The sequence below is a fragment of the Canis lupus genome, chromosome 30, assembly GCF_011100685.1.
Source record: "Canis lupus familiaris isolate Mischka breed German Shepherd chromosome 30, alternate assembly UU_Cfam_GSD_1.0, whole genome shotgun sequence".
Taxonomy (NCBI): Eukaryota; Metazoa; Chordata; class Mammalia; order Carnivora; family Canidae; genus Canis; species Canis lupus.
This window is the reverse complement of record NC_049251.1, coordinates 8779159-8806904: the sequence shown is the minus strand read 5'-3', so window position 1 is coordinate 8806904 and position 27746 is coordinate 8779159. Positions and strand designations below refer to the sequence as shown.

Below are 27746 nucleotides of genomic sequence, written 5' to 3'. Positions count from 1 at the left end.
CCAAAAACAGAAGCAAAAAAAAGAAAAGTCTTTTTTAAAATAGATTTTAATTATTTATTCATGAGAGACACAGAGAGAGAGGCAGAGACACAAACAGAGGGAGAAGTGGGGCTGCTCACAGGAAGCCTGATGCGGGACTTGATCCCCAGACCTGGGATCATGCCTGAGCCAAAGGCAGATGCTCAACTGCTGAGCCACCCACGCATCCCAAAAAAAGAAAAATAATTAAGGTAAATTGCACTTCATCAAAATTAAAAACTTTTATGCACCAAAAGGATACTATCAAGAGTGAAAAGGAATCTATAGAATGGAAGAAAATATTTACAAATCACATATCTGATGAGGGATTAATACTCAAAATATTTGAAGAACTTACAATCCAACAGAAAACAAAGAATTTGTTTAAAAAATGGGCAAAAGACTTGAAGAGACATTTCGCCAAAGAAAGATACCCTAATTGTCACTAAGCACATGACAAGAGGCTCAACACTACTAATCATTAGGAAAATACAAATCAAAACGATAATGAAATACCACTTCATACTCACTAAGATGGCTATAATCAGAAAGACAATAAGTCTTGGTAAAGATGTGGAAAAAGTGCAACTTTATATTTTGCTGGTGGGAATGCAAAATGGTAAAGCCTCTTTTGAAACAGCCTGGCAGTTTCTCAAAAGGTCAAACATGGAGCTACCATATGCTTCAACAATTTCACTCCTAAGTAAATACTCAAGAGAAATGAAAACATATGTCTACCCAACAACTTATACACAAATGCTCACAGCAGCATTATCTATAATGGTCAAAAAGTAGAAATAACCTGAATGTTTATCAGCTGGTGAATGGATAAACAAAATATGTATATCCATTAATGAACTGATATACATTGCAACATGAATAAATCTAGGAAATATTATGCTAAGAAAAAAAGATTATATATTATATGATTCCAATTATATGAAATGTCCAAACAGGCAATTCTATAGAGATAGAAAGTCAATTAGAGGTTGCCTAAGACTGGTGAAGGATAGATCTGAGGGGTGGTGATGGCTAAGGGATATGAGTTTCTTTCTGGACTAATGCAACATTCCAGATTTATTGTTTTATCTCACAGCTTTGTGAATATACTAAAAGCCACTGCCTTATACACTTCATTTTTTTAAAGATTTATTTATTTATTTATTCGTGATAGAGAGAGAGAAAGAGAGAGAGAGAGAGGCAGAGACACAAGAGGAAGGAGAAGCAGGCCCCATGCAGGAAGCCCGACATGGGACTCGATCCCGGGACTCCAGGATCGTGCCCTGGGCCAAAGGCAGGCACTAAACCGCTGAGCCACCCAGGGATCCCCGCCTTATACACTTTAAATGAGTAAGCAGCATGTTGTCTTTGTTTTAGCTCAAAAATCTTTGCATTCTGATTCTGAAATGGACTTATCAATATGAAGCTCCTAAGGATAAAATTTATCCTTAAAAAAAATCCTAGCTTTGTGTACTGGAAGGCTTAGAACTAATAGCCAACACAGTAGCATGAGCCCTCCTTATGTTTAGACTTTAATAACAGTTTTCAATGAAAAGACTCCTTAGAGAAATGGCTAATTCCAAGTTCAGAAAGCAAGGAAGCTACTGAGGATTGCTGGAGCCTCACATCAAAAGGACTTAGGCTACCAGTAATTGAAGATGGGACAATTTGAGAGTCAGTAATAACTGCAATGGATTAAAATACACAGAAGGATGTTTAAATCCTTAAGTTCACAAAGATATTCAAGATAAGCGAACAGAGGCGCCTGGGTGGCTCAGTCAGTTAAGTGTCTGTCTTCAGCTCAGGTCATGATCTCAGGGTCCTGGGATCAAGCCCCACGTCAGGCTCCCTGCTCAGCAGGAGTCTGCTTATCCCTACCCTCCAACTTGTGCTTTCTCTCTCACATGCTCTCAAACAAATAAAATCTTAAAACACATTTGGAAGCTAAGGTACTAACTCATTCTTTTGAAAATTAGTATATAAAAGGAAAAAAAAATCCAGCATTTACTCTTCCTTTCTTATACAAAGTATACCTGATAACTTAATAGCTGATGAGAAGTTTCTCTTTATAAAAGTAGACAGGATAATAAATGAAGAAAGATTAGAATATCACCATTTTGCAACTCATAATGCATTAAATGATCTAGGTAATGATTATCAATGACTGCTGGGATAGAACTTTTTACTATTATCCAATTCTTCATCCTTCTCTGTATCCACACCCTTTGCTATGTGACTTGGTAGTCTTCCCAGCTATTTATGATGGGCTTGTCACGTGATTTGCTTTAGCCAATGGAATATGCACAGACCTGACACTGTTTCTGCCAATGTCAAGTCTGGGCCTCAAGAGGCATCTTATGGTTCTGCTTGCCACTATTACATTCTGCCATCATCATGAGAGGAATGTGCCCTAGGTATACTGGTCTGAGGAGGGTGAGTGATAGGTGTAACAGACCTGGTCCCAATCTGCAGCCTGGAGACAATCCCAGCTAATTTGAATATGAGGCAACCCTCTGCTGAACAGCAGATGTATGAGCAGGAACAAGTGAATATTTCAGTTTGTAGCAGTCTTTTTTTTTTTAAGAATTTATTTATTTATTTATTCATAAGAGATGCAGAGAGAAGAGACATAGGCAGAGGGAGAAGAAGGCTCCTTGTGGGGAGCCCAATGTGGTGGGACTTAATCCTAGAACCCTGGGATAATGCAAAGGCAGATGTTCAACAACTGAGCCACCCAGGTGCCCCTGGAGCAGTCTTTTAGTTCACATTATTGTGGTAAAAGCTAAGTGACAGAGCTAATAATATCACAAAATGAGAGCCACAGATATGTGTCTCCTGATGGAAGTAATACCATCATCTACAACTTAGCCTTCTCCTCCAAACAAAAGCCAAAACAGAAGACAAAGCGAATTTATTTAATTCTCTAGTTCTAACTACAAATTATAAGAAATTCAAGAGACTAGAGCAACACATTTAACACTTCCAATGGGATGTACCTAGTATCTGACTAATTGCAGGAGATTCAAGAGTCTACAGAAACACATTCAACATCTCCAATAGGATGCACTCAGTATCTGAGAAACTATAGGATGAATGACCTACTTTCTTCAAAATAAGCTGCAAGAGGGAAAAAGAGATCAATAGGAAACCCTATACAGATAAAGTAACTTCAGGGACATACTGACAAATCACAACGTGTGGATATTTTTAAGACCTTGATTCAAAAACCAAATTAGCATAGTTTAATCACATAACAACTAGAGAAATTTGAACACTGAGTAGATATTTGATAATCTTAAGAAAATTACTGTTATGATTTTTTAGATGTGATAATAATATTGTAGTTATGTTTAAAACAAGAGTCCTTATCTTTTAAAGACAAATATGGAAATATTTATGGTTAAAATACAAAGATGCTGTAATTTATGTCAAAATAACCCGATCAAAGAGGGGAATACAGATTTAACAAGATTGGTTATGAGTTGATTGTTGAGGCTCAATGATGGGTTCATGGAGGTTCATTATACCATTCTCTGTATGTGTTTGAAATTTCCCATAATCAAGAGCTTAAAAAAAAAAAAAAGCTGATAAAAGGGGGGAAAACATAAATGGGCATCAGAAAGTCAAATCCTATAATCACAGACACAAAGTAGATACTACATTTTCCCCACTGACCTGTTCTGTTCTTCCGTTTTTCTCGCTCTGCTTTTAGCTCCTCCATGGCTTGAGATTTCTTATCTAGTTTCTCATCCCGTTTGGAACGCCGTTCCTTGTTGTGGGATGTTACCTGGGAAGGAAAAATATGTAGGATGGCTCTTTTCAATAACTGCCAATGACAACATTCTCTATACCTAACAATCAATTCAGTTTTCCAGTGTGAATCTTTGTGGGGTACAAAAATGGAAACTTGTTTAAGGGAAGAGAGCATCCTCTAGTGGACAAAGAGGATAGCATAAAGCCAGCCCCTGCTCTTACCTGCCTAATAAACAGAAAACCTAAGAATTACAGGAATAAACACTTTCTGGAAGACACCCTAGACATGGCTAATATTTGTTGATATTTTCAACAAGCCTTGTGTGATGAACGCAGAGATGACTAATTTTTGCAGCTACATTTATGACCGAGTCCAGGATGACACACACCTGAATAAACCTCATAACCAATCCAGCTACCTGGGACAGGATATTTATCAACTTTCCCTTAAGGAATGCTCACACACCAGTGAGCTGTTTTTTTAAAAGCAGATTTGAGTGAAGAATTTCTAAGGAATTAAACAGCCTGGCTAATGGTGAAATGTTATGAACAGAGGTTAATGAACCTGCAAGATAAAGACAGCATGTCTTGTACTAACTGAACTAGGTTGATTAATATAAAACTATCTTTTTATAAAAAAAATTAAATCTTTTACATAAACACACACACTCAAAATTGAGGTTTATTTTTTTTTTGATAACAAGGATCACTGAATTTCCTACCTGAGATTCTTGAATCTGTGTCAGCTTTTTCTTTTCCTGCTCCTCTTCTTGCTTTTTCTTCTTTTCTTTCTTTTCTTTCTTTTTGGCTGTTTTTAGTTTTTTCCTGATTTCAAATCTGGTTAAAAGATATTTTTTTTTGGTTTTTAGGTGGCAATGAAGTATTTACAAAAACTAATTTCTATTAGATAGGATAAAGGAAGTAAGTAGGGGGGAGGAAAAATAAGCAAGGGGGAGGAGTTAAACATCTTGGTTTCCTGCAAGAAACTCCAACGTACCTTTTTTTTTTTTTTTAAGATTTACTTTATTTATTCATGCGAGACAGAGTCAGAAAGAGAGGCAGAGACACAGACAGAGGGAGAAGTAGGCTCCATGCAGGGAGCCTGACGTGGGACTCGATCCCGCGTCTCCAGGATCACACCCTGGGCCAAAGGCAGTGCTAAACCGCTGAGCCACCTGAGCTGCCTGAAACTCCAATGTACCTTATAAAAATATTAAAAATATTGAACATAAGTACATCAAAAATACTTGAAAGCATTAAGTTGGAACAGACTTAAAATGAGAAAACATTCTGGATATTGGTGTATCCTGTTGGTTAACACACAGCTCTTCTTCAACCTTCACATAACAAGAAAATAGATGGTTTCTGAATTAACTGCAATGATGTTCCATTAGATACAGAATGAAACCACAGACAGCCACTGGCACACTTTTTAAAAAAGATTTATTTATTTATTTTAAAGATTTTATTTATTTATTCATAAGAGACAGAGAGAGAGAGAGAGGCAGAGACATAGGCAGAGGGAGAAGCAGGGAGCCCGATGTGGGACTCGATCCCGGGACTCCAGTATCACGCCCTGAACTGAAGCCAGACGCTTAACCACTGAGCTACCCAGGTGTCCCGAGATTTATTTATTTTAGAGAGACAGAGAGAGAGCAGGGGATTGGGGCAGAGGGAGAGAGAATCCCCAGTGGACTCCACACCGAGGTTGGAGCCAACTTGGGTCTCAATCTCACAACCCTGAGATCACGACCTAAGTCGAAACCAAGAGTTTCACCACCCAGATGCCCCCACTGTCACCTTTTTAAGGTGGTCAGGACAAACACTGTATCTTAAAAACACCACTCTTGGGATGCTTGGCTGGCTCAGTTGGTGAAGCATGTAATTCCTGATCTCCAGGTTCTGAGTTCAAGCGCCACACTGGGTATAGAGATTACTTAAAAATAAAATCTTAAAACAAAAATAAAAACAACAAAAAATCACTCTCCATCTTTCTTCATGAGGAAAAATGCCTGCCCTCTTCCCCAAACTCCACACCAGCAAACATAATGAACAAATATGTAGTGAATACACTATTCTCTTCAACAAATGCAATCTAGGGACATCTGGGTGTCTCAGCGATTGAGCATCTGCCTTTGGCTCTGGGTGTGATCCTGGAGTTCTGGGATTGAGTCCCATATTGGGCTTCCTGCATGGAATGGAGCCTGCTTCTCCCTCTATGTCTCTACTTCTCTATGTCTCTCATGAATAAATAAATAAAATCTTTAAAACAACAACAACAACAACCCACCACACATAACAACATATTCCTAAATAACTAATGGGTCAAAGAAAAATCATAAGGGAGGGGATCCCTGGGTGGCGCAGCGGTTTGGCGCCTGCCTTTGGCCCAGGGCGCAATCCTGGAGTCCCGGGATTGAGTCCCACGTCGGGCTCCCGGTGCATGAAGCCTGCTTTTCCCTCTGCCTGTGTCTCTGCCTCTCTCTCTCTCTCATAAATAAATAAAAATTAAAAAAAAATCATAAGGGAAATTAGAAAACAATTTGAGGACTGAAAATACACACACAACATAATAAAACTTTTAGGATGTAGTTAAGGCAGTGCCAAGAGGGAAATATATAGCTCTAAATGCCTATATTAAAAAAAAGAAGATAGGGGTTGCTGACCGGCTGGTTGAGTTTGGTAGAGCATGGGACTCTTGATCTTGGGATTGTGAGTTCGAATCCCATGCCGGACACAGAGCTTATTTTAAAAAAAATATTTCAAACCAGTAACTTTACCTCTACCTGAACAGAGTGGAAAACTAAATGTAAAGCAAGCAGAAAAAAAAAAAAAAAAGAATTAATAAAAATTAGAGCAGGAATTAATGAAAACATGGAATAGGAAAACAATCATCAATGGAACCAGAAGTTGCTTCTTCAGAAAGATAACAAAATTGACAAACCTCTGTCTAAATTGGCCAAGAAAAAAATGATAGAACATTCAAATTACTAAAATCAGGTATGAAAGAAGAGACATCACTATCAACCTTACAGAAATAAAAAATATATCATAAGGGAACACTATGAACAACTATATGGCAACAAACTAGGTAATTTGGACAGAATGGGAAAAATCTCTAGAAAGCCACAAACCGGGCAGCCCGGGTGGCTCAGCGGTTTAGCGCTGCCTTCAGCCCAGGGTGTGATCCTGGAGTCCCAGTATCAAGTCCCATGTCGGGCTCCCTTCATGGAGCCTGCTTCTCCCTCTGCCTGTGTCTGTGCCTCTCTCCCTCTGCGTCTCTCATTTTAAATAAAATCTTAAAAAAAAAAAAAAAAAAAAAAAAAAAGCCACAAACCACCAAAGCTGACTCAAGAAAAAAGAGAAAAATCTAGATAGACCTGTAATAAGACACTGAAATAGTAACTTTAAAACTTCCCCAAAAGAAAAGCTTATGCCCACATGGCTTCCCTGGAAAATTCTCCTAAACATTCAAAAAAGAACATCAGGGATCCCTGGGTGGCGCAGCAGTTTGGCGCCTGCCTTTGGCCCAGGGCACGATCCTGGAGAGCCGGGATCGAATCCCACATCGGGCTCCCGGTGCATGGAGCCTGCTTCTCCCTCTGCCTGTGTCTCTGCCTCTCTCTCTCTCTCTGTGTGTGTGTGTGACTATCATAAATAAATAAAAATTGAAAAAAAAATAAAAAAAAAGAACATCAATTCTTCCCAAATTCTTTCAAAAAAGAGAAGAAACACTTCTCAAATCATTCTATGAGTCTATTTTTTTTAATTATTTTTTTTATTTTTATTTATTTATGATAGTCACACACAGAGAGAGAGAGAGAGGCAGAGACATAGGCAGAGGGAGAGGCAGGCTCCATGCACCGGAAGCCCGACGTGGGATTCGATCCTGGGTCTCCAGGATCACGCCCTGGGCCAAAGGCAGGTGCTAAACTGCTGCGCCACCAAGGGATCCCCTATGAGTCTATTTTTATCCTGATACCAAACCAGACAATAACATTACAAGAGAAGTATAGGTCAATATCTCATGAATACTGACATAAAACTCAGCAAAATAGTAGCAAATTAAGTCCAGCAACTTATAAAAAGTATGATATACTATGACCAAGTATAGAATTTATCTCAGATATGCAAGGTTGGCTCAACGTAAGAAAGTCAATCACTGTAATATACCTTTTATTGATAAAGTACAAAAATACCATGACTATCTCAACAGACCCAGAACAAGCATTTGACAAAATCCAACACGTATCTTGATAAAAACTCTCAAAAAACTGGGGGATCCCGGGGTGGATCAGCGGTTTGGCGCCTGCCTTTGGCTCAGGGCGTGATCCTGGAGACCTGAGATGAGGTCCCACATCGGGCTCCCTGCATGGAGCCTGCTTCTCCCTCTACCTGTGTCTGCCTGTCTCTCTCTCTGTCTTTCATAAATGAATAAATTTAAAAAATAAAAAAATAAAAACTCTCAAAAAACTAAGAATAGAAAAGAACTTCCTCAAATAGATAAAAGGTTATCTATGAAAAAACCATAGCTGGGGGATCCCTGGGTGGCTCAGCGGTTTAGCGCCTGCCTTTGGCCCATGGCACAATCCTGGAGACCCCGGATCGAGTCCCATGTCAGGCTACCGGCATGGAGCCTGCTTCTTCCTCTGCCTGTGTTTCTGCCTCTCTCTCTCTCTCTCTCTCTCTCATGAATAAATAAATAAATAAATCTTTAAAAAACAAAACAAAACAAATTAAACCATAGCTAACATAATACTTGATGAAACACTGAATGCCTTTAAAAAATAGAAAGGAACCAGTAAAATTTATCTTTTTTTGTAGCTCACATGATCTTATGTATAGAAAATATGTATTTTTAAAGATTTTATTTATTTATTCATGAGACACAAAGAGAGAGAGAGGGAGGCAGAGACACAGGCAGAGGGAGAAGCAGGCTCCACGTAGGGAGCCCGACGTGGGACTTGATCCAGAGTCTCCAGGATCACACCCTGGGCAGAAGGTGGTGCTAAACCACTTAGCCACCCAGGCTGCCCTACATATAGAAAATCTGAAAGAATCTACTAAAAGCTATTAAAACTAATAAATGAGCTCACCAGGGTTGGAGGGGACAGGATCAATATACAACAATTAATTGTATTTCTATATACTTACAATGAGCAATCTGAAAATGAAACAAAGAAAACATCAATTTGTAATAGTACGAAAAGAATAAAATATTTAGGAATAAATTTACAGGTGCTAGCCTTTTACACCCAAAACTGTAAAACAGTATTTAAAGATATTAAAGAGTATCTAAATAAGTAGAAAGATAGTTCATAGATTGAAAGACTTAATATTGTTAAGGTGGCAACGCTCCCAAATTTGATCCACAGATTCAACACAATTTCTATAAAAATCCCAACTGCTTCTTTTGCTTTTGCAGGGAAAGCTGATACTACAATTCATATGGAAATGTAACAGGCCCCATATAGCCAAAACAATCTTGAAAAAAAAAATTGGAGGACTTGCACTTTCCAAGAACTGACTACAAAACTACTGTTAACAAAACTGTGTAAGACAGACACAGAGATAAATGGAAATGATCTCAAAATAGACCAGTGATCTAAAACTATAAGACTCTTACAAGAAAACATAGGGGTAAATCTTCATGACTTTGAATTTGGCAATATTCTTAGATATGACATTAAAAGTTTCAACAAGAAAGGAAAAAAATAAATTGTACTTCATCAAAATTAAATGTTTTTGTGTACCAAACAATACTAGCAAGAGAGTGAAAAAAATAAAACCCACAGAACTGGAGAAAATATTTGTAAGTCATTTATATAAGGGTCTGATAAGCAGACTATAGGACAGCCTGGGTGGCTCAGCAGTTTAGTGCTGCCTTCAGCCCAGGGCATGATCCTGGAGTCCCAGGATCGAGTCCCATGTTGGGCTCCCTGCATGGAGCCTGCTTATCCCTCTGCCTGTGTCTCTGCCTCTCTCTCTTTCTCATGAATAAATAAATAAAATCTTTAAAAAAAAGGAGACTATACAAAGAACTCTTACCACACAACAGCAAAAAAAAAAACCAGTTAAGAAATGGGTTAAGGACTTGAACAGACGTTTCTTCAAAGATAGATAAATGGCCAACAAAGATATCATAAGATGCTTATCATCATTAGCAATAGGAAAATAAAAATAAAGACCACAATGAAATACTACTTTACGTAACCAGGGTAGATATTATCAAAATGAGGGGAAAATAAGAGGTGTTGGCAAGGATGTGGAGATATCTATACTGCTGGTAGATAAGCAAATCATGCAGCTGCTGTGAATGACAGTTTGATGGTTTCTCAAAAATTAAACATAAAATTATCAAATGACCCAGCAATTCCACTCTTAGATCTATATCCAAAGGAACTGAAAATAGATACTCAAACACATATTTGTATATGAATGTTCATAGTAGCAATATACACAGTAGCAAAAGGTGGAAACAACCCAAATGTCAATCAACAGATGAATGGATAAACAAAATATGGTATATACATACAAAGAAATATTATTGAGCCATAAAAAGGAACGAAGTACTGATATGCTATGTGGATGAACTTCAAAAAATATGCCAAGTGAAAGAAGCCAATCACAAAAGACTACATGTTGTATGATTCCATTTACACAAGATGTCCAGAAATAGGCAAATCTGTAGGGACAGAAACTAGATTAGTGGTTGCCTAGGGCTGGGAGGCTTGAGAGGAAAGAGAGAAATGACTAGTAGTGATACAGGATTTCTTTCCAAGGGTGATAAAAATGTTTTGAAATTGTGAGAAACAGCTTTGTGAATATATAATGGCCACTGAATTGTACACTTTAAACAGGTGGATTATTGTATACAAAATATATCTCAATAAAATTATTAAATGAGATCCATATAAAGATTTTTTATTTATTGATTGATTGGCTCCACACCCAGTATGGAGCCCAATACAGGGCTTGAACTCAACACTCTGAGATCAAGACCCAAACTGAGCTCAAGAGTCCATGCTTAACTGACTCAGCCACCAAGGAGCTCCTATAAAGACTTTTATTAAGTGAATAGGAAAAAGTTTCTGAGTTACTATAATGTGCTGCCTTACAGCTAAACAAATGAACTACAAAAAAGTACCAATTTTCTGTGAATGGCTCTGAACTTCTGTTTTAAGTTATCATCCCTGTAAACATTTCTCTAGTCACTGAAAAAAGTCACTGACTCAGCCAACTGTCTCATTAGTATGAGGTGAAAACAATAAAACCCAAGTCTGATATGAGCCACCCATTATTCTCTAGCTACTCTGGGATTTTATCATAGGGCCCTACTGGCCTTATACAAGAATCTCATTAGTTCACCACAGTCCAGAAATACAAATTTTAAGCCATCTCTAACCACCAGGCAACACCAGCACAGTTTCTTCAGTCCTGTTTGTTCCAACACAGGTAACCTTAAAAGTATTTATAATCAAAACAAATGTTTACTAGTTGCTGCTGACTGAAAGCTAAATATTCTTGTCCAGGGTAACTTACTACATACTTAATACGGTCTCCAAAAGGAACAAACAGGTTCCCCAGATGAAATGCAACTAACTGCAGTCAGAGAAAATTCTATTTTTCTTTCATGGTATTAGGTAGGTAGAAAAGGCTCCTAGTTCTGAGGACTCTTATTTCTAGAAACAGAAAATATATTTATTTTTACTCTGAAATTCTGTTATAAGGAAAAATTTTGGCCATTTAAATATGGCAAAAGTAATTCAGGAAATACTGAAGTAGATTTTGACTATCAAAAGACAATTTAAGGGGATGCCTGGGTGGCGCAGCCTTTGGGTGCCTGCCTTCAGCTCAGGTCATGATCCCGAGATTCGGGATCGAATCCCGCACTGGGCTCTCTGTTAGGAGCCTGCTTCTCCCTCTGCCTGTGTCTTTGCCTCTCTCTTTCTCTCTCAGAGTGTGTCTCTCATGAGTAAATAAATAAATCTTTAAAAAAAAAAAAGACAATTTAAGGGCAGCCCAGGTGGCTCAGTGGTTTAGCGTCGCCTTTGGCCCAGGGCATAATCCTGGAGACCGGGGATCGAATCCCATGTCGGGCTCCCTGTATGGAGCCTGCTTCTCCCTCTGCCTGTGTCTCTGCCTGTGTGTGTGTGTGTGTGTGTGTGTGTGTGTGTGTGTGTGTATTCTCATGAATAAATAAAATCTTAAAAAAAAGACAATTTAAGGGGCACCTGGGTGGCTCAGTTGGTTGAGCATCTGCCTTTGGTTTGGGTCATGATCCCTGGATCCTGGGATTGAGCCTTATGTTGGGCTCCCTGCTCAGCAGAAGAGTCTGCTTCTTCCTCTCCCTCTGCTCCTGCTTATGTGCTCTCTCTCTCTCTCTCTGTCTCTCAAATAAATAAAATCTTTTTTTTAAGATTTTATTTTATTATTTATTCATGAGAGACAGAGAGAGGAAGGGGGGGGGGGAGAGAGAGAGAGAGAGAGAGAGAGAGAGAGAGAGAGAGAGAGAGAGAGGCAGAGACACAGGCAGAGGGAGAAGCAGGCTCCATGCAGGGGGCCTGATGTGGGACTCGATCCCCAGTCTCCAGGATCATGCCCTGGGCTGAAGGCGGCGCTAGACCGCTGAGCCACCCAGGGATGTCCCCCACCCCCCTTTTTTTTTTTTTTTAATTTTATTTATTTATGATAGTCACATAGAGAGAGAGAGAGAGGCAGAGACACAGGCAGAGGGAGAAGCAGGCTCCATGCACCGGGAGCCCGACGTGGGATTCGATCCCGGGTCTCCAGGATCGCGCCCTGGGCCAAAGGCAGGCGCCAAACCGCTGCGCCACCCAGGGATCCCCCCACCCCTTTTTTTAAAAGGCAATTTAACATTTGAGTTAAAAAAAAAAAAAAAAACCACCATGCTGGAAGAATAGTCAGATACCTCAGAAACTATTAGAAGTTCTAGGTTTTGAATTCTGGGAAGACAGGGCTCCAAATGTGAATTTTATTAAGGAATTACAACCTTACCTTTTTTTCAACACCTCCCTCTTTTCTATGCGGTTGAACAGTTCTTGCTCTCTTTCTTTCTCTGTCATCTGCTCCAGACGGGCTCTGTCTTCCTCATCACCCATGAGGTCTTCTCCATAGCCATCATGGAATTCTTCATCTTCTGAGGAAGAATCTGAATCTGAACTGGAGGAGGAGCTGTTGCTGTCAGAATCTGATACTTCACCTACAACAAGGCCCAAACACAAGATTAGGCTATGCTACAGAAGACTGAAGCCATAGAGATGACCCTACAGGGTTGATAATCATTACCCCTATGCCCCTCCCCCCACCTTATTAAACTAAGCTCTATGCCCAATGCAGGGCCTGAACTCACAACCCTGAGATCAAGATCTGAGCTGAGATCAAGAATCAGATGCTCAACCAAATGAGCCATCGAGGCACTCCTAAGACTCATAATTGTTAAGTAAATTAATTATTACCATAATGGTTAAAAAATGGTGATTTTCAAACATTTCTTGTATACTTATTAGTTGACATTTAAAAAATTCAATGTTTTAATGAGTCATTACAACGACTGGTGAATTCTCAAGGAAACTGGATCCTTACAGGATAAAGGGTGATGGAAAAGGCAGTATACATTACAAATGAGTATTAAGTTAAACTAGCAATTTAGTAAGAACTCTGCTTGATTCAGTTTGAGCTAACATTCACAGACGTGCTTAAAAACAGGTTTGGCCAATTCTATAAAGGCCAGTTTGTACATAAATGTTATTTCTTAAAAGATATGTTAAGTTTATCATTCTAGTCCTGGAACAAGTCCAATTTTATCTTAGTGTTAGCAAAAATTCTGGAGCTGATTTCAAAATAAGAATATATATATATATATATATATATATATATATATATATATATATATTTTACTGAGTTGTGTATCTGTTTCGAGGATTTTCCTCCTCAGCCAGACCATGCATAAGTAACCAAGAGAAAGGGTAAAGTGAGTTGAGGCTCTAATGAAGGGACTCTTCATGGATGGGCTCCAGAGGCCTCACTAGCCCTTTGGAATTATATATTTTTCTTGCTTCATTTAGATTCTCAAAGGACCCATGACCACTGAAAAGGTTATGGACCACTGCAATAAAGATGGAGGCCATGCTGTAATTCAGGCCCATGCCCACCTCACCCCATCTCTGACTCTGTAGCTTCAACCTGACAAGAATGGGAGTTCACCCCAGGTCTGGGCCACTGGGCTCACCTTCCTCAGGGGCTGAGCTCTCAGCAGAACTGTCTTTATCCGAACTGCCTGAGGAGGCAGTTTTGTTGGCTTGTTTCTTCATGGTTCCTTTCTTCTCTATTTTTCTGGCCTTTCCTTTCTTCTTATTTTTATTGCTCCCAAATGTCCACTACAAGGAGAAAAGAAGAAAGAAAACTGAAACAGGGATTTTATTGGGAAAAGCTGGAAAAGTCAAGAGTTGAGTCCCTGATATTCATCAAAATGATTATGAGTCTTTACTGCTTTCAAACCAAAATAAAAATACTTTATATGAAGAAAGATATGGATTTTTGAAACCTTGGTTAAAACTTCCTAACTTAAAAACAAAACAAAACAAAACAAAACAAAAAAAAAACAAAAAAAAAAACTTCCTAACTTTCAGTTTGCAATTTCTTAGAGACAGTAAATAGATAATGGATATAATCAACATAAAATTTAAATAATGTACTTTTCATCACAATGGAAAAACATATGAACCTTATGGCAAATCAACTGAGCTAATTAACTCAGTTGGTACAGAACACAGCTTCTAATGTTTCCTGGGGGCAGAGAGGGCAGTAATTGCTAGGGGTTGGTGTATCTGGATTTCATCACACAGAAGACAGTTTAGTTTTGGGGTGGGTCCCAGGAAGGCAGGGAATAAAGCTTGGTAGCAGGAGAAAACTGTAGAAAGCATAGGGGGAGAAGGATGAAGGTCAATTCCTGGCATGGATGGTAGCACTGGTACCAACTGCATGGAAGCAGAGTGTAAACAAGATTATTAAATAGATATACATGTGTATCTCTCTTTTTTTTTTCTTCAAGATTTTATTTATTTATTCATGAGGGACACACAGAGAGAGAGAGAGAGAGGCACAGACACAGGCAGAGGGAGAAGCAGGCTCCACGCAGGGAGCCCAACGTGGGACTCAATCCTGGGTCTCCAGGGTCACACCCTGGGCCGAAGGTGGCGCCAAACCGCTAAGCCACCCGGGCTGCCCTCTTTCTTTTTTTAACCTGCATATTTAACACTACAATATAATGTTTAAATTGGATCATGAACAGGAGATACTATGTCTAAACATAAGGAGCTTGCAATTTGGGTTAACAAATAATAGGCAGGCAATACATAGTCACCTCAAGGCCAGTAACATTGTCTCTATCAAGCACTTTAATTATAAAAATGAAAGACTATATATGATTGTTTTAAAAATTCACAAAAACTATTTGGTTATAATGGGGTGCCTGCATGGGCAGTATCTTCATGGGGCAGTATCTGACTCTTGGTTTCAGTTCTGGTCACAATCTCAGGGTCGTGAGATCAAGCGCAGTGTTGTGCTCCACACTCAACACGGAGTCTGCTTAAGACTCTCTCCACCTCTTCTTCTGCCCCTCCTCCTCCTCCTCAAATAAATAAACAAATCTTTGGGGGGGGGGAAAGGCTGTTAAATTCTATTTGGTTATTTGAACCACACCTCCTTTGATATTTTAACTCATCAATTTTAGGAGGATGATTTTAGGTGAAAAATACTTGATTTTAGGTGAAAAATACATTACATACATTACTTGGGAGCTTTATTACATACCTTACTTGGGAGCTTTATTTTATGTACTACAAAAAAATCATCTTCATTTTTTCAGCATCACATTGAATTATAGATCTGGTATTAACAGAAACTTTCTACATCTACTATTTAACAAAAATACAAAGTCTTTGCTTCTTGTATAATGTGATCATAAATTAATTTCCTACCTCAATAGTTAAGATCAGAAGTAAACTTATTTTGGAGGGTTTTGAGGGTGGTAGAGGAATAGCTCTGGCAGGGTTTTCATCTTAGAAATGTTCCTTATGAGCTATTCTTAAGAGCCCTTAAGGGTCTGCCAGAATAAAATATTGAAAAATCAAAGGATTAAAGTCCTTTTCACATTTTAATTTACTTTATTTTTAAAAAAGATTTATTTGAGAGAGAGAAAGAGAGAATGCACAGCGTGTGCATGTGTAAGCAGAAGGGACAGAGAGAAGGGAGATAAGCAGACTCCCTGCTGAGCTCCATTCCAGGACCCTGGGGATCCTGACCTGAGCCCAAGGCAGACACTTAACTCCTTAACTGACTAAGCCACCCAGGCACCCTTAGTTATTTTTCCTGTGTGTGTGTGTGTGTGTGTGTGTGTGTGTGTTTTAAGATTTTATATATTTATTCATGAGAGAGAGAGAGAGAGGCACGCAGACACAGGCAGAGAGAGAAGCAGGCTCCATGCAGGGAGACCGATGGGGGACCTGATCCCAGGTCTCCAGGATCACGCCCTGGGCCAAAGGCGGCGCTAAACCGCTGAGCTACCTGGGCTGCCCGAACCCTTGGTTATTTTAATTGCCACTTATTTTTGTACTTAAGAGTCAGGAAGAAGGGAAAAGTGGAAAAAAAAAAAAAAAAAGGTCACATGTTTTAGAATGATATATTAAATGAGTGAATAGTAACTTTTTTTTTTATAAGTGAATTTACCTCTCAAACTAAACATTTCAACACCTAGATCATTATTTAGGAATCCCAATGCTTCTCCTCTAAAGCCTACTTTTCAACCATATCAAACTTTAATCACTCAAGGAAGGTAATTTTTAGGTTAGTTTGAAAAAATCCAAAAGAGGCCAAAAGGTTCAATTTCTTTGTCAACTGAGCTAAAATGTATCAACTTCCTGTGCTGACAATACACATATTTCCACAGGCAATAATGTATAAAACACCCTTTGCACTGGCTTTGGTTATAAGAAACAGCACAACTACAAACATAATAAGGAGTCAATATTTATTGGCTGGTTATTAAACCTCTTCCAAACAGGTGTTTTCTTGGCCCTTTGTACTACTACCAATGGGAATGTGAAGAGGCCAAGAGGGTAAAGGTCAAGCTACCAGTGTCACATGTGTGTTAAGAGTGGCTAGGTCTATTTCTGTCTACAGATTTATGTTTATCATGTGCAACAGAGCCAATTCTGAACTCCCTAGAAGAAGAAAAACTGTGTTCACGAGAGCAAAAAAGACAAATATCAAATCAAGTCCCACAAGTGATTTGAATTCAGGAGGTGTCAGGAAGCACTTTATCCTTCTATCCTCTATCTGCTTCAATCTGCCACTGCTTGAGCTTAGCAACTATCACTCATGTGTAGTCTATGATGTTTATCCCTTGGGGTAAAAGGAGGAAAGATAACAGTAAAAATAGAAGAAAATAAAATGTTTTGACTTAAAAAGGGTTTTCCTGGTTAAATCTGAGTGTGGGAATGGACTCTCATTTTTTTCCTTCCAACAATCTCAAAAGAAATGAGACAATAAAGTGACCTCATCTTCCATGACCCGGACTCAATAGAGTCTGTCATGCCCCTGGTAAACAACCAGCTTCACTTATATGTGACAGGGTTTTGGGGGAATTATAATAATGTATGTGACTTCACTTTTTTTTTTTTATTCCCCGCTCCCCCCCTCCCCCATATGTGACTTTATTTTAAAAAATACTAAATTCTTGGGACACATGGGTGGCTTAGTCAGTTAAGGGACTGACTTGATTTGGTCTCATGTCATCATCTCAGGGTTGTGAGATTGAGCCCTACAGTGGGCTCCAATCGGCTCCTTGCTCAGTGAGGAGTCTACTAGAGATTCTCTCTCTCTCTCCCTCTACCCCTTCCCTGGCTTGTGCTCTAAAATAAAAATGAATAAATATTAAAAAATAAAAATACATATTCTTATGAATATGGCTTTTATTTTTTAAAGATTTTATTTATTTATTCATGATAGACACACAGAGAGAGAGAGATGCAGAGACACAGGCAGAGGGAGAAGCAGGCTCCATGCAGGAAGCCCGACGTGGGACTCGATCCCGGGTCTCCAGGATCACACCTTGGGCTGCAGGTGGCGCTAAACCGCTGAGCCACCGGGGCTGCCCAAATATGGCTTTTAGTACCGAGAAGCTGTTTTAAGCCGTTTGTATATTTACTTTCTAAAAAAGTATCTTATTTTTGATAAACCTTTATTTAAATTTAACATCTAATTTTAAAAACAATATATGCTCTTTATATGAAGCTTTGAAGACATAGGAAAATACTTTTAAAGTTAAAAAAAAAATCATTTGGGGGCACCTGGGTGGTGCAGTTGGTTAAGCCTCAGACTCTTGGTTTTGGCTCAGGTGGTGATCTCAGGGTTGTGAGATCAAACCCCCTAATGGTTTCCATGCTCAGCACATAGTCTATTTGAAATTCTCTCTTCCTCTCCCTCTGCCACTTGTGCTCATGCTCTCTCTCTCTAAAGTAAATAAACCTTAAAAAAAATTACTTGTATTTTACCACCCAAAGATATACAATCACTTAAAATTTGGGGACCAGGGGATCCCTGGGTGGCTCAGCAGTTTAGTGTCTGCCTTTGGCCCAGGGCGTGGTCCTGGAGTCCCAGGATCGAGTACCGCATCGGGCTCCCTGCATGGAGCCTGCTTCTCCCTCTGCCTGTGTCTATTCTCCAGGGGAAAAAAAAATCTTTGGAAGATTACTAGAACTCATTTGAGTGTCTTTCTCTACATTAAATAGTAATACATAAATAATAATGAGACTGGTCCCCCCATTTTTTTAAAGATTGTATTTATTTATTCATGAGAGACGGGGGGAGAGAGGGGGAGAGAGGGGGAGAGAGAGAGAGAGAGAGAGGCAGAGACACAGGCAGAGGGAGAAGCAGGCTCCATGAAGGGAGCCCGACGTGGGACTTGATCCCGAGTCTTCACGATCATGCCCTGGGCCGAAGGTGGCGCTAAACCGCTAAGCCACCCAGGCTGCCCCAAACTACAAGTTCTTGAATGTTTTTGGTCTAAGCACCTATTTGAAATATTTGCTCAACATCTCTTCTCCCAAGATGACAGTCTCTGATAAATCACAAAGGACAGGGTCAAAGCTTATGGCAGACAACATCAATACAGAAATACCTTAATCTAGTTACAGAGCTCAGAGGTTGTTTCCCTGTCCCTGAAAAAGTCTTATTCAAAAGTCTTATTCTGTTGACCCTAAGACAGAGGTATACGAATCCTTCTTTCATTGCCAGAGTGTGGTAGTAAATGGAGTCTGAAAAGTAAAGGACAGGATTTTTTTTTTTTTTTTTTTTGTAAAGGACAGAATTAAAGGGATGCTCTTAGGCTTTCCTCATCCAGCAGAGAGTAACAGGAAGTGACCTGGCATTTAATTTTTATTTTTTAAAAGTTTTTATTTATTTATTCGTAAGAGACACAGAGAGAGGTAGAAACATAGGCAGAGGGAAAAGCAGGCTCCTTGTGAGAAGCTCGATGTGGGACTCAATCCCAGGACCCCAGGAGCATGACCTGAACCAAAGGCAGACAACTCAACCACTGAGCCACCCAGGTGCCCCATTTTTTTTTAAGATTTATTTTACAGAGAGAAAGAGAGAGAAGGGGGGGCATGAGCACACATGCACTCACAAATGGGGGGAGGGGCAGAGGGCGAGTACCTCAAGCAGACGCCCCGCTGAGTATGGAGCCTGAGAGGTAGGGCTCGATCTGCCAACCCATATGATCCTGACCTGAGTTGAAACCAAGAGTTGGATGCTTAACTGACTGAGCCCCCCAGGTGCCCCTGACCCAGCATCTTAAAATTGTTTTGGGAACTGTGACTCTACTGAAAGGCAGGCTCTGCTGTGACCTTGAAAGTGCCCTAAAAAGTACCATACAGAAGGTGAGAATGAGAAGATAAGCGCCTGCTGATGGGCATCTGAGTAAAGAGGCCAGAGTATCCCCCAGTGAGAGCTGTTCAAAAATAATCTGGGAGACGCCAAGGATGTGCTGCCCATCAGGACTGTCATACACATGACTACCTGCTCTCCTGGGCCTTCTACGTGGAGGCAGGCCCACACATATCACCAGGGAAGCATCATGTATACAAGTAGTCCGGAAAACCTCAAACAGAGACTGGAAAGAAGTGATCTTAACTACTAAATTAAAAGAGATCAGCACTTTGACTCTCACTGATGTAACAGATACTATAATGGGCAGCATTATCTAATGATACAAGGAGGGTTAGTACTATACAACCCTGTGCCAGCTTGAATGTGTGGGGGTGGGGTAAGCAGGTCCTACTCTGGGAAGCAGATGACCTTACTGGCACTCAGCTGACAGATCAGGAACATGGGGTGGCAAGTGGTTGTTTTGGACTTGGGTAGCATTGAGATGCAGGATTTTGAACATCTTGAGGCAGAAAAGCAAAGAAACTTCTATGTCTAATGGGCAAGGAAGATCATATTCTAGGTCTCAGGATCCAGAATAGAATCCACAGCAGGGCAGTTACTCTGAAATGAATTTACAAGTAAAATGAAATACATCGAGTTAAGTAGGGTTCAAGAACAGCTGGGTTAGTGATAAACCACACTAGACTTAGGGGTTAAAAGAACTGGAATACATCCCAAGCCCTTAACCTGAGAGTGTTTCCTTATCTGTACAGTAGGAATAGTAATATTACCTTGACTACCTATCAGGGTAGTTTGAGACTCAAAGGAGAGAGAATAAGAGAAGTAGAGAGACCACATCAGAAACCATGAAATTCTATATAAAGATAGGATACTATTTTATGATAGGAAAAGGAACTCTTTAAGCCTGTTTTAATATCTGAAAAAGGGGAGTCCAGATGATCTCTATGAATCCTTGGATTGATTGATTGATTGACTGATTTGAGATAGAGAGAGAGAGAGAGAACAAGCTGGGGGGAGAGGCAGAGAGCTTGACCCCAAGATCATGACCCGAGCCAAAGGCAGACGCTTAACCCATTGAGCCACCCAGTTGCCCTGACCTCTTGGATTTTTAAAGTTGTAGGATTCTTCATGAACTGAGTGGAATACTAAGTCAAAGCAACTATCAAAAAGATTCTGTAGTCATTATTCTAGACCTTGACGGGGACCAGCAAAGAGGTGTGTGGGGGAAGACATGGTTCCTGATTTTGGTGTTTTGTTTTTTTCCTGAAGGTAGAGAAGGATCAGCAGAGTTAAAGAATAAATGCAATTTAACAGAATATTAAAGAGTATGAAAGGTATGAAGAATATGAAGGATAACTAAAGCTTTCTTTTACCTTCTACTGTGTAACTAATCAAAGTACAAACGATACTACTGTATTCTAAGACATCCCATATGTTTTTTTTTTAATTTTACTTATTTATTAATGAGAAACACATAGAGAGTGCGAGGCAGAGACCCAGGCAGAGGGAGAAGCAGGCTCCATGCAGGGAGCCCGACGTGGGACTCAATGCCTGGGCTGAAGGCAGTGCTACACTACTGGGCCACCTGGGTTACCCCATCCCATATGTTTAATTGGAAAACACACAGAATCCCTACACTCAGTCACAAAAACTTACAGCCTAGTTATGGAGAAAAAACAAAAGTGAAACAGCAGTCATACAAAAAAATGTAAAAGATAATCAGTACCTCCATTCCACTGCTTGGTGGAAGTATCAGAATATAAACAAGTTTGAACAAGTGGTCCATGAAAATCACTTCATTTTTCTAAATTCTTTTTTTTTTTTTTAAGATTTTATTTATTTATTCATGAGAGACAGAGAGAGAGAGTCAGAAACATAGGCAGAGGCAGAAATAAGCTTCTCGACATGAGCCTGATGCGGGACTCAATCCCAGGAACCTGGGATCACAACCTGAGTGAAAGGCTGACGCTCAACCACTGAGCCACCAAGGTGCCCCCATTTTTCCAAATTTTTATGATGAGATTTTATAGTGTCTAGGTAAATCAAGTGCTACTGTCTGTTATCTACATAGCCAAGAGCCAAGAAGTATGTAAAGAAAAAAAAAAAAAAAAGGCTTGTAAGGAATCCACATAGCTGTTGCTAAAATCAAGTACTAAAGCAGAGCATTCAGGGGATCCCTGGGTGGCGCAGCGGTTTAGCGCCTGCCTTTGGCCCAGGGCGCGATCCTGGAGACCCAGGATCGAATCCCACATCAGGCTCCCAGTACATGGAGCCTGCTTCTCCCTCTGCCTGTGTCTCTGCCTCTCTCTCTCTCTGTCTCTGTGACATACATACATACACACATACATACATACATAAATATAAAGCAGAGCATTCAGACTTAAACTACAGCGGGTCACCTGGGTTCCTGACCCCAGCACAGATCAGATGCAGGAAGCTGAGAGTAGAGAGACTACCAAAAGAGGAGAAGAGGGGTGCCTGAGAGCTCAGTCGGTTAAGCATCTACCTTTGGCTCAGGTCATGATACCAGGGTCCTAGGAACAAGCCCCAAGTTGGGCTCTCTGATCAGTGGGAAGCCTGCTTCTCTCTTTCCCTCTGCCTGCTTGTGCTCTTTCTCATTCTCTGTCAAAGAAATAAATTAAATTTTTTTTTTTTTAATTTTAAAGAGGAGAACAATAGCCACTCCTTACCTACATTCACAGAGGAGAAAGAAAAGATGTAAAATGCACTACCACACATTCTGGAAGTCCTTATTTCACAATATAAGCAACTGCCATTCATAATCATGACTAAATCAGCAAGAAAAACTATATATAATAATACGTATCAAAAAATTTCAAGTATAGTGATTTTCTAGATTTTTAAAGACTTAGTTTCAGTACTAGGGTAATTCATCTAAGTGGAACATCTTGTTCCAGAGGTATAGTGTGTATGAAAACTCCACTAAACCAATATACACACAGGGAAATACTAGCTTAGCAGGGAAGGCCTTTCTTGAGAGCTTGTGCTAATTAGGTATTATCTGTATGGTAAAGCAATCACAAAATGCTCTTGGATATCTAGGTTGACTTCCCAGAGAAGTTGTTATTAAATGAATTTATAAGGAAAAGTTGTACCATTTTCAAAATGTTCTTTTTTTTTTTTTAAGATTTATTTATTTATTCATTCAGGGAGAGAGAGAGAGACAGGCAGAGACACAGGCAGGGGGAGAAGCGGGCTCCATGCAGGGAGCCCGACGTGGGACTCGATCCCGGGTCTCCAGGATCACGCCCTGGGCTGCAGGCGGCGCTAAACTGCTGTGCCACCGGGGCTGCCCCATTTTCAAAATGTTCTATTAATAAAAATACTGGAACCAGTAAGCGATAACAGAGTGGGAATAGGAGTGCAACTAGATCCAAGTGAGAGAATCTGAAAGATCAGATAAGAAAAAAAAGAGAAAGCAGCAGCTTCAGAAAGAAAGTAGAGCAAATGAAATGGGGGAAAAGCAAGAGAAGAGCAAAGTCTTCAAAGAGGCAGTGGGGGCATAATTGCCTCCAGAAAGAAAGGGAGAAGTTCTAGGGAAGAAAAAACAGGTGTGACAAGTACTGAACTACAGGGCTGGGCCAACTGCTTTTATTTATCAAAAATGCTGAAAACAAGACCATACAGGAAACTTTTAAAAATAACTCTTGCTTAGGCAGAGGGTATCAGATAATTCAGGAGTTTCCTTACTTTGTCTAAGGCAGTTTTATTTGATTTTGAACAATAAAAAAAGGGTTTTCTTGTTTTTTTCAATGTGATTTTTACTAGTAACAAATAAGGAAATTGGGGTTTTCTTCTTATTCAGCATAGCTGTTTCTTTGAGATATACCCTGGTTTTTTTTTTTTAAGATTTTATTTATTTATTTATTCTTGAGAGAGACAGAGAGAAAGAGAGACAGAGACACAAGCAGAGACACAAGCAGAGGGAGAAGCAGGCTCCATGAAGGGAGCCTGACGTGGGACTTGATCCCGGGTCTCCAGAATCATGCCCTGGGCTGAAGGTGGCATTAAACCGCTGAGCCACCCGGGCTGCTCCATGAGGTTTTTTTTTTTTTTAAAGATTTTTTTATTTTTAGGTTATCTCTACACCTAATGTGGGGCTCAAATTCACAACCCTGAGATCAAGAGTCACATGCTCCACCAACTGAACCAGCCAGGCTCCTAGACCCACCAGGTTTTTAAGTAGGATTCTGAGGGTGCCTGGGTAGCTCAGTTGGTTAGGCGTCCAACTCTTGTTTTTGGCTCAGGTTAAGATCTTGGAGTCCTGAGATCGAGCCCCATGTAGGGCTCTGGACTCGGCGGGGAGTCTGCCTGAGATTCTCTCTCTCCCTCTCTCTCCCCTTTGCCCTTTCCCCCTATTTACTTGCTCTAAAATAAATAAAAATCTTAAAAAAAAAAAAAAAAAGGATTCTGAAACACTTGGTTTAGGACTCTGTTCTTCCTAACAAATGGACATTTTTGTTTGGGTCATTTTTACCCCCCTATCTTGTGAATGAGCAATAGCTAGCTCTCTCCTCATCATTTTTCCTCCCTGCCACTCCTATATGCACTCCTAGTGATGCTTTTCCTATCAAATGCTTTCAGGGACAGGAAGGGATAGCACCAAAATGCCACACCATGGCACAAAGACCTACTATTGAGATGTGCTTTCCAATTTCCCAAGCTTGGTCAATGTAAACCTTACAGAAAGAGTCCTGCATCTTATTTTTACATGTGCCCCCAAGATATCATTGAGAATAATCTCTTCACGAATAATAATACACAAGTATATTTTCTTTCATTAAATTTAGGTTTTCCTCCCTGCAAAGATACTACACATGAAATATCCACCATTCCCTCCCTCCCTAAACCTTACACTTTATGTCCAACGTGCCCACTTTTTTCTGCATAGGAAATATCTTTTCTCTCTCTTCTTCACCTGCCCCTGATCAATTAGCTAGATACCTTCTGGCTCTGAACTCAGAGCGTCTCTCTCCTTCTAACAAACTACCCATTAGCCTTCTAACTCAGTTCTTTTTTTTTTTTTAAGATTTTATTTATTTATTCATGAGAGACACAGAGAGAGGCAGAGACATAGGCAGAGGGAGAAGCAGGCTCCATGCAGGGAGCCCAATGTGGGACTCGATCCTTAGAATATCTTTAAGGCAGCCATAAATCTGAGTTCATGTTATACCACTGAGTTCTCCAGTAGTTTTCAGGGTTTTAAAAAAAATTTAAATCTTTTTGGACAGCCTGCTTAACTGTCCAAAATAATGAAATACCTGAGCTTTGAGGTGATCTGTGCTAAGCTAGTAGCCTAGGCCAAAGACTGATATGATAATACAAACCAAGGAGGCACCTTTCAGAATAACCATGTTATAGAGGCTGCTATTCCAACAGGAGGTGGGGAGAAGGAGGCTGGAGTAGAACTCTACGTAGCAGGTGGACCTGGGACCCAGAGGCAGCAGTAAGAGCTAAGAACCTTGTGGGGGGAAGTTACTCCAAGTCTCATCCCCACTGAGCAGGGTGCAGCTTATGTGTTAGCTTATTCTCTAAGAAGCACATAAGCAGTTGGGTAGCATTCTAAGATGAGGACATTTAGACTTGGTTAAGTAGCTATGAGTGACAAAGGGAATCATAAGCCATAGAAGCTTTTAGAACTGGATCTCCACTGGTACAAGTTTTGGACTCCTCTAATACTAGGTTGACACATACTCTGCCCTTCTGGTAGAAGCAGCTAAAAATAATAAAGGGAATCCCTATAGTAACTGTATACCCAGGACTCCGATCTAATAACAGGAATATGGAGAACCAAATACTTCAAAGGAACCCACAGAAGCCAACTTTGGAAACATGAAAAATAAAAGTAGTTCGTGTAGGAATAGTGGGGAAAGGAATTACTTCAAGATTTTCCCATATTGTCTATGCATTTTTTAAAAAAAATATTTTAGGGATCCCTGGGTGGCGCAGCGGTTCGGCGCCTGCCTTTGGCCCAGGGCGTGATCCCGGAGATCCGGGATCGAATCCCACATCGGGCTCCCGGTGCATGGAGCCTGCTTCTCCCTCTGCCTATGTCTCTGCGCCTCTCTCTCTCTCTCTGTGACTATCATAAATAAATTTAAAAAATAAAAAAAAATAAAAAAAAATAAAAAATATTTTATTTATTTATTATTCATGAGAGACAGAAAGAGAGAGAGGCAGAGACACAGGCAGAGGGAGAAACAGGCTCCATGCAGGGAGCCCGACATGGGACTTGATCCCGGGTCTCCAGGATCACGCCCTGGGCGGAAAGCGGCGCTAAACCACTGAGCCACCCGGGCTGCCCTGTCTATGCATTTTTTTAAAAGAAAAACAAAAAAGCAAACTATTACTTCATTGAGCCCACTACTTTTCTAACAGATTGAGTCATTTTATCAGTTTGAGAGGAATTACGGTTCCTCTAGTTAGTTAATATAGTATATTAAAAATAAACAAAACAAAAGAAAAAAACTCCTATGTTCACTACCTCTTGCTGTGGAAAGCAATTTCAGGCCTATTGAATTACTTACGATTAAAAACTTCACTACAGTCAATCAGAATGCAATCATTCCTAATTTGCATATGTGGGCACTGGTAAATACTGTTTTAGCTGTTAATTAAACTTCATTATAATAAAAACACTTTTGACTTTAGTGGAACTTTAAAGCAAAATAAGTATACTGTTAAAAAAATATTTACCTAGGGGTGCCTGAGTGGTTTAGTCGCTTGAGCATCCAACTCAATCTCAGCTCAGGTCTTGATCTCAGGGTTGTGAGTTCAAGCCCCATGCTGGGCTCCGAAACACACACATACACACACACCCGTCCCAACTGCAGGCTATGAGATACAACAGAACGGTGGTATCTAGCCTCTCTTTAGGAAATTACTAAAAGGAAAAAAAGTATTTTAAATCAAATGAGGAACATGTAGGAGGGCTTCAAGCCCTTTCCCTCATTCCCTCTTCCACTAAGGTTCTAGATCTTTCAGGGTTTTGTTTGGTGGTGAGCAGTTTGGAAAAGTCACTTTGGTTTAAACAAACAGCTGAATTTTCCTCCTTAAAAGTTACCACTACCACTCTGAAGGTGCTGATTCAATCTATCCAAAGAAAGCTTCTTGTCTTGCTAAGATATTTCCCACTAACATTTGGCATTCTTTTTTTTTTTAATTTTTTAAAAAGATTTTTTCATTTATTCATGAGAGAGAGAGAGAGACAGACAGACAGAGACAGAGACATAGGCAGAGGGAGAAGCAGGCAGGCTCCATGCAGGGAGCCCGATGTGAGACTCAATCCCAGGACTCTGGAATCACGCCCTGACCGAAGGCTGATGCTAAACCATTGAGCCACCCAGGCATTCCTTTTTTTTTAATCTTTTTTTTTTTTTTAATTTTTTATTTATTTATGATAGTCACAGAGAGAGAGAGAGAGAGGCAGAGACATAGGCAGAGGGAGAAGCAGGCTTCACGCACCAGGAGCCCGACGTGGGATTCGATCCCGGGTCTCCAGGATCGCGCCCTGGGCCAAAGGCAGGCGCCAAACCGCTGCGCCACCCAGGGATCCCCAGGCATTCCTTTTTAAAAATATTTTATTTAGGGGATCCCTGGGTGGCTCAGTGGTTTGGCGCCTGCCTTTGGCCCAGGGCGCAATCCTGGAGTCCCCGGATCGAGTCCCACGTCAGGTTCCCGGCATGGAGCCTGCTTCTCCCTCCTCCTGTATCTCTGCCTCTCTTTCTCTCTATGCCTATCATAAATAAATAAATAAATCTTTAAAATAAATAAATAAATAGATAAATCTTTAAAATAAATAAATTAATTAATTAAAAAAATATTTTGTTTACTTTTTAAGCTATACCCAATGTGGGGCTTCAACTGAGGACCCTAACATCAAGAGTTACATGCTCCACTGACTGAGTCAGCCAGGCACCCCAACATATGGTATTCTCTCTCTCTCTCTCTTATTTTTTTATTTTTAAAAAAGATTTTGTTTA

At 40.1% G+C, this 27746-nt stretch overlaps 1 protein-coding gene across 1 annotated transcript in view; it reads right to left on the bottom strand.

The window, feature by feature from the left end:
• The window catches only part of RTF1 (RTF1 homolog, Paf1/RNA polymerase II complex component), a 56672-nt gene that overhangs the window by 12577 nt on the left and 16349 nt on the right, over window positions 1-27746 (bottom strand). Inside the window, exons 3-6 of the mRNA XM_038580120.1 lie at window positions 14024-14171; window positions 12790-12994; window positions 4494-4608; window positions 3694-3805 (exon numbers count right to left, since the gene is read on the bottom strand). Coding sequence (XP_038436048.1) covers window positions 3694-3805; window positions 4494-4608; window positions 12790-12994; window positions 14024-14171 — 580 coding nt within the window. The remainder of the gene's footprint in view (window positions 1-3693; window positions 3806-4493; window positions 4609-12789; window positions 12995-14023; window positions 14172-27746) is intronic.